We start from the raw sequence: 7,138 nt of genomic DNA, 5'->3' as shown, positions 1-7,138 counted from the left end.
CATCTGATGCATACTGAAGTGTGCTGAGCATAGGCACTGGCCCACCGGCCTCTTCAGATTCAGAGGGACAAAGCAGTTGCGCATCACTGCATAGTGCTCTTCTTCACATTCTTGAATGCTTCTTGGCTGGCCCCCTCTTTCCAAGCCAACAGATTCAGAGAACAGAAGTAGAGACTGTGATGGCTCCTGTACAGGACTCTCTGACTGCCTGGGCAATTTGGCAGGTGGTGAAGAGACAGATGGTTGCTCTTCAGTGCTCTGGCCCTGAGAGGACGTGGAAGTCTTTGAAGTCGATGCGTTAGCTGCCATCCATCCGACAACGGCTTCAATTTGTTCGTCACGCAGCAGTGGGGTACGGTGAGGTCCTACAAACCTGGGCATGAATGACTGTTGCCTGGTAAAACTGGGGGATGCTGACCCACTGGTGCCCGCAGCAGGCACAGAATCCCCACATCCTCTCCCTGCTGAAACTCCACGCCCACGCCCATGTGCCTTACTCCCTGCCTTCTTTATCTTAGTAGACTGATAAAGATAGGCAGAAAGGTACAAAGGGGGGCTTAGTGCGCTTATTCCTGAACAGCTGCTAACAGGTATAAGAAACACTAATTTTATAAAGTGTGTGGTCTACACTTTAATATGAGCTAATGTGGCCTACACAACTGTCAAGTGGAGTGTTTGGTGAACTTTATTTTGTTTTTTTTTTTGCCAAAAAAACAAAAAGGATGTGACCAAAGATTTGAAAGCGATAGTATCACAAACTTTTTGGAGCTCTTACAATGCAGGAAGGTAACCTACAATGCAAAATATGAGGCTCCAAAAAATAGGGTAATACTAATCTTGCTGCGGCTGCAGGGCACAAGCCAGCAAAAAGGCTCCTCTATCTACTCCTATATAGTGTTTGCAACCAACCAATGTAGATGGATACGGATGGATGCAAACTAATAGGAGAATAAAACATGAGCTGCAATAAAAGAAAAATATGTATGAGGCAGTGACGCACGCTGAGCGGCCTACAACCAGACGTAGCAGCAGGACACACTACACAGCGTGGGCTGCACTCACACAGCCCTTGCAGACAGCTGTGAACACTGCTGCTAGGCAAAAGAAAGCTACAGCGGTGGTTTATGTAGCCTGGGTAAAGCACAATATTGTTTTGAGAATCGCTATTTCTAACTGTCCCTCACAGTCTTGAACAGCAGCCTGTCCCTAACTGAATTCAAAGCAGAGTGAACCCTAAATGGCGGCGGCAGCTTTTATAGTGCATCATGACATAATTTCAGCAGCCAATCACAGCCATGCCATTAGTTAACATGCCTACATGCCTAACAGGATGTGCCCACACTTCTGAGGATTCCTCACTGGCTGAATCAAATCAAACTGGCTCATATCATTATGGGAACTTCTGATTCCGGTATTTGATATTCTAAAAGTATCTGAACTCAGTATAGGAATTCCGATACCGCGAATATTGGCCGATACCCGATACTTGCGGTATCGGAATGCTCAACACTAGTCATGAATGCAGAGTAGGAGGCTTCTTAAAGAAAAACTAAAAATTACAGACCTCTCCAAACTTTGTAGGTAGAAAAACTTGTGAAATATATATATATATTTATATATATATATATATATATATATATATATATATATACATACAGTATATATATATATATATATATGTATGCACTAGCTGAAGAACCCGGCGATGCCTGGGCATAGTAACCAACTGTGGTTAGTTATAACAAATTGTAATGATTATATTGCACATAAAAACCATGCATCTAATCCTATCCTGTGTGATACTGACTGCTGAGCTGTGTATCTAATCCTATCCTGTGTAATACTGTCTGCTGAGTCGTGTATCTAATCCTCTCCAATGTGATACTGACTGCTGAGCCGTGTATCTAACCCTATCCTGTGTGATTCTGTCTGCTGAGCTGTGTATCTAATCCTATCCTGTGTAATACTGTCTGCTGAGCCGTGTATCTAATCCTCTCCAATGTGATACTGACTGCTGAGCCGTGTATCTAACCCTATCCTGTGTGACTCTGTCTGCTGAGCTGTGTATCTAATCCTATCCTGTTTGATACTGTCTGCTGAGCTGTGTATCTAATCCTATCCTGTGTGATACTGGGCTCCCCCTGCAGTCTGTGTCAGAGGGTGGTCTGTGTTGGCACGGTAATAAATTGTGTTATTTCCAGCTTTACAGAAGGACGATAACACCATAGAAATGATAAGAATAATAGGCCTCAGTTACCACAACTGTCTACAAAGAAAACTGTTGCTGATAGCAACCAATCACAGCTCATTTTTCATCTTGTAAACAGCTCTGGGACAGCGTGGCGAGTTTTGAGTGGCGACTTTTAGGTGGTGAGGTTGGTGTATGTGTGGTGAAATGTGCGCTGAGGGTAGAATATGTGTTGAAGCACGTGGTAGTGTGTGGCGCATTGTGTGTGTGTTCATATCCCCGTGTGTGGTGAGTATCCCATGTCAGGGCCCCACCTTAGCAACTGTACGGTATATACTCTTTGGCGCCATCGCTCTCATTCTTTCAGTCCCCCTTGTTCACATCTGGCAGCTGTCAATTTGCCTCCAACACTTTTCCTTTCACTTTTTCCCCATTATGTAGATAGGGGCAAAATTGTTTGGTGAATTGGAACGCACAGGGTTAAAATTTCGCCTCACAACATAGCCTATGACACTCTAGGGGTCCAGACGTGTGACTGTGCCAAATTTTGTGGCTGTAGCTGCGACGGTGCGGATGCCAATCCCGGACATGCATACATACATACACACCCAGATTGAGCTTTATATATTATTTATATATATATATATATATACCGTGCATACAAAATTGCCCTGCACCATTTCCCGTACTGTTGAGGAATCAGACACTGGACTAACATCGTTTTGAAATTGCACATGGACCTGTCCATAATCTCTTGCAGTAATGACATCTTATAGGTTATCATACCTTGTATATTGGTGTTCAGTACCTGGACCATGACCAATCATTAGCTTAAAGTGGAGCACAGTTTATACAGCAGAGTATTTTCCCATCTCTCTCCTGTAGAGTGTAAGCTGCTCTGGTCAGTGAGGTTCTTCTCTCCCTCCCTCCTGTAGAGTGTAAGCTGCTCTGGTCAGTGAGGTTCTTCTCTCCCTCCCTCCTGTGGAGTGTAAGCTGCTCTGGTCAGTGAGGTTCTTCTCTCCCTCCCTCCTGTGGAGGGTAAGCTGCTCTGGTCAGTGAGGTTCTTCTCTCTCTTCCTTCTGTAGAGTGTAAGCTGCTATGGTCAGTGAGGTTCTTCTCTGCCTCCTGTGGAGTATAAGCTGCTCTGGTCAGTGAGGTTCTTCTCTCTCTCTTCCTCTTGTAGAGTGTAAGCTGCTCTGGTCAGTGAGGTTCTTCTCTCTCCCTCCTGTAGAGTGTAAGCTGCTCTGGTCAGTGAGGTTCTTCTCTCTCTCCCTCCTGTAGAGTGTAAGCTGCTCTGGTCAGTGAGGGTCTTCTCTTTCTCCCTCCTGTAGAGTGTAAGCTGCTCTGGTCAGTGAGGTTCTTCTCTCCCTCCCTCCTGTGGAGTGTAAGCTGCTCTGGTCAGTGAGGTTCTTCTCTCTCTTCCTTCTGTAGAGTGTAAGCTGCTATGGTCAGTGAGGTTCTTCTCTGCCTCCTGTGGAGTATAAGCTGCTCTGGTCAGTGAGGTTCTTCTCTCTCTTCCTCTTGTAGAGTGTAAGCTGCTCTGGTCAGTGAGGTTCTTCTCTCTCTCCCTCCTGTAGAGTGTAAGCTGCTATGGTCAGTGAGGTTCTTCTCTCCCTCCTGTAGAGTGTAAGCTGCTCTGGTCAGTGAGGTTCTTCTCTCTCCCTCCTGTAGAGTGTAAGCTGCTCTGGTCAGTGAGGTTCTTCTCTCTCCCTCCTGTAGAGTGTAAGCTGCTCTGGTCAGTGAGGTTCTTCTCTCTCCCTCCTGTAGAGTGTAAGCTGCTCTGGTCAGTGAGGTTCTTCTCTCTCCCTCCTGTAGAGTGTAAGCTGCTCTGGTCAGTGAGGTTCTTCTCTCTCCCTCCTGTAGAGTGTAAGCTGCTCTGGTCAGTGAGGTTCTTCTCTCTCCCTCCTGTAGAGTGTAAGCTGCTCTGGTCAGTGAGGTTCTTCTCTCCCTCCTGTAGAGTGTAAGCTGCTCTGGTCAGTGAGGTTCTTCTCTCCCTCCTGTAGAGTGTAAGCTGCTCTGGTCAGTGAGGTTCTTCTCTCCCTCCTGTAGAGTGTAAGCTGCTCTGGTCAGTGAGGTTCTTCTCTCCCTCCTGTGGAGTGTAAGCTCATATAGTAAATGAGGCCTCTTTCTCTTGGCTTTAAAATGTAAGCTCTTATGGTCATCACGGTTCTTTCTCTCTCCACTCTTTTACATGTAATTTCTGAGTAATTACAATCCTTTCAGTTTTGAGATTCTCACATCTGTATTTGTCATAAACTGAATTTTTGAAAAACAAATCAAGCTTTCTGGATGGTGATTGGACTGTGCAGTTTTGTAATGGACTAATATATGGGATGAGAATTTATAATATATTGTCCACTCAATGCCAGTTAGTAATATTAAAGTTTGTGAAATTCAAAATTTTCAAAAAATTTGAGAAAAAAAAAACAACTAAATGACCTACGGTAAAATTAAATTAAATTTACAGGTAACATGAGGTACTATGTATCATGAAAAATTAGCTCATAATGACTTGGATAAGAAGAAGCTTTCCAATTTTTTAACCATGTATGCTGACAAATCAGATTTGAATAAAAGGGTTGTGTCTATAATGCCAAAACCGGCAATGACAGTGAGAGATAATAATGCTTTAAGTAATCTTTATATTTTAAGTGTACAAATACAAATTATTTAATTGCTTTATTTTCTTTTACATCTATATCCTCATAGTCCCAGTGGGAATTCTCCATGATTGTGCAGTGAAAGTGCTGCTAGATTCCTATATAAAGGAGGCTGAGCAATGACATTGTGTCTTACGTGTGACTACTGGAAAATCTACAAAAGAATGGACCAGAAGTGAAATCTTTCGGCCAATTCGAGGTCAGTAAGTCAATATGATCATTGTCTCCTGCTGAACTTTGTGCACTATAATTAAGAATATTAAATTAATAGTGTCAGTTCATGCTTCTGTAAAATGTAGAAAAATATATATTTTAAAGCCTGAACAAATTTTTGACCACAAGAAAATGATATAAATATGTATTGATTAGAGTAGACCAAAATGATGAAAGTATGAGTTTCTCGACAACAAAAATCCCTTAAACATAATGTGGCATAATGGAGATGGGGAAGAGCAACCTAAACACCAACGCCAAATGCACAAGCTCAGGAGAAATTGTAGAATTCAGGAGAAGGAACGAGAGCATGCGGTAAATTGCATATAAAAATATCAAAACTTTATTTAGAAAAAGTGCTACAGGTAATATATACGTAACAAGGTGGCAATCAGACAATACAGACGGTATCAACCCAAATGCCCAACTTCTCCCACCAAGATGGAAAAATAATCCCAGTATGCATCCACATTGTGGACATATACCCAATAGACCATGTAAATATACAGTAGTAGTACCCAAACACTGAATCCAAAATCAAACACCACAAGGGCGGTAAAGAAGAGCACCGGTGTGATGTAATAACCGGCCGCAATCTGCAGCCAAGTAATATCAAAGCTGGCCACAAGAGAGCTTACCGGGATAGGTAGGAGAGGGAGAACCAGGCTGTGCCACCCCCGACGCGTGTTTCGCTGCACCCCAGGCCGCTTTATCAAGAGGAATCTTGATATATTACCTGTAGCACTTTTTCTAAATAAAGTTTTGATATTTTTATATGCAATTTACCGCATGCTCTTGTTCCTTCTCCTGGATTCTAAAGTATGAGTTTCTGTAGAGCTGATATACACAGGCTGCTGACACCGAAAACCATAATTTTCTTCACTCTAATATGTTCTGTCTCTTTTCCTTGTTACAGTTTTTCAAGAAATTCTCCTCCATGAATATGCAGCCTCATAACTTTAGCAAAGTGGCTGAAGTTTTGCTATTGGGATTTCAAAATGTTCAAATGTTAAATTTTCCTTTTTTTGTTCTGCTTCTAATTATGTACTGTGTGACTGTAGGTGGAAGCCTCCTGATCATTCTGGTGGTGTCGTCCAGCCGATTGCTCCACTCGCCCATGTACTTCTTCCTCACACAACTCTCTCTGTCAGATATCCTTCTCACCACCACAATAGAACCCAACATGCTTCACATTCTGTTTGATGAAGGAAGATCTTTGTCTTTTATTGGCTGTCTAATACAATTTTATTTTTCCACTGTCTCTGTAGCCTTGGAATGTCTTCTCCTGACCATCATGTCCTATGATCGGTATCAGGCCATCTGTCACCCTCTACATTATACTTCAGTTATGGACCTCACATTTTGTCTGAGAATCGTTTTAATGACCTGGTTGATCATTTTAACAATGATGTTAATGTTTTTTTTTACAGTTAGTCGTTTGGATTTCTGTGGACCAAACGTCATTGACCATTTCTTTTGTGATTTACAACCTCTACTGGAGCTCTCCTGTTCAGATACTTTTATAATCAAGATGGAAAGTTTATTTTTGTCTATTCTTCTTGCGGTGTGTCCTCTTACTGTTATTATGGTTTCCTATGTGTACATTATCTCAACCATATTAAAGATCCCGACTGTGACCGGGAGGCAGAAGACCTTCTCCACCTGTACTGCCCACTTGACTGTGGTGTCTTTATTCTACGGGTCAATCATTATCATCTATATATTTCCACATCAGCAAAATGCTAAGACATTACTATCCCTGCTCTACACTGTAGTAACTTCTTAATCCCATCATTTACAGTCTGAGTAATAGAGATATTAAGCAGGCGCTAAGGAAACTATTCATCAACTTTTCTCATTGCAAAATTGTAATCCTGTTGTATTATTCATGGAAAAGCTAAATTGTAGATCAATGTTGACATCCGCATTCTTAACATAGGTATTAAAAATCGGAAAATAAAAGTTAATCAGCTAGTGAAACGTTGCAAGATATTACAGCTACAAGGCGTTATTGTCTGTTCATGAGATCAGCAATAATTTGTAAATTAGTTAAGATTCAACTGTTCAGACTAAAGCC

The 7,138-nt window shown here is 42.1% G+C and overlaps 1 protein-coding gene across 1 annotated transcript; it reads left to right on the top strand.

Annotated features, from left to right (window-relative positions):
- Positions 1–6,004: 6,004 nt before the first annotated feature.
- Positions 6,005–6,847, top strand: LOC141050001 (olfactory receptor 11L1-like). The gene has a single exon (XM_073546840.1). It carries the CDS (start codon positions 6,005–6,007, stop codon positions 6,845–6,847), a length of 843 nt encoding a protein of 280 aa, XP_073402941.1.
- Positions 6,848–7,138: the final 291 nt, after the last annotated feature.

This window comes from Dendrobates tinctorius, unplaced genomic scaffold, assembly GCF_039654945.1.
Source record: "Dendrobates tinctorius isolate UK_male_01 unplaced genomic scaffold, ASM3965494v1 ptg000151l, whole genome shotgun sequence".
Lineage (NCBI taxonomy): Eukaryota > Metazoa > Chordata > Amphibia > Anura > Dendrobatidae > Dendrobates > Dendrobates tinctorius.
This window is presented reverse-complemented; position numbering and strand designations above follow the sequence as displayed.

Excerpts from the sequence above, each read along its gene's own strand:
- LOC141050001 (XM_073546840.1), top strand. The coding sequence starts at position 6,005 with ATGCAGCCTCATAACTTTAGCAAAGTGGCTGAAGTTTTGCTATTGGGA.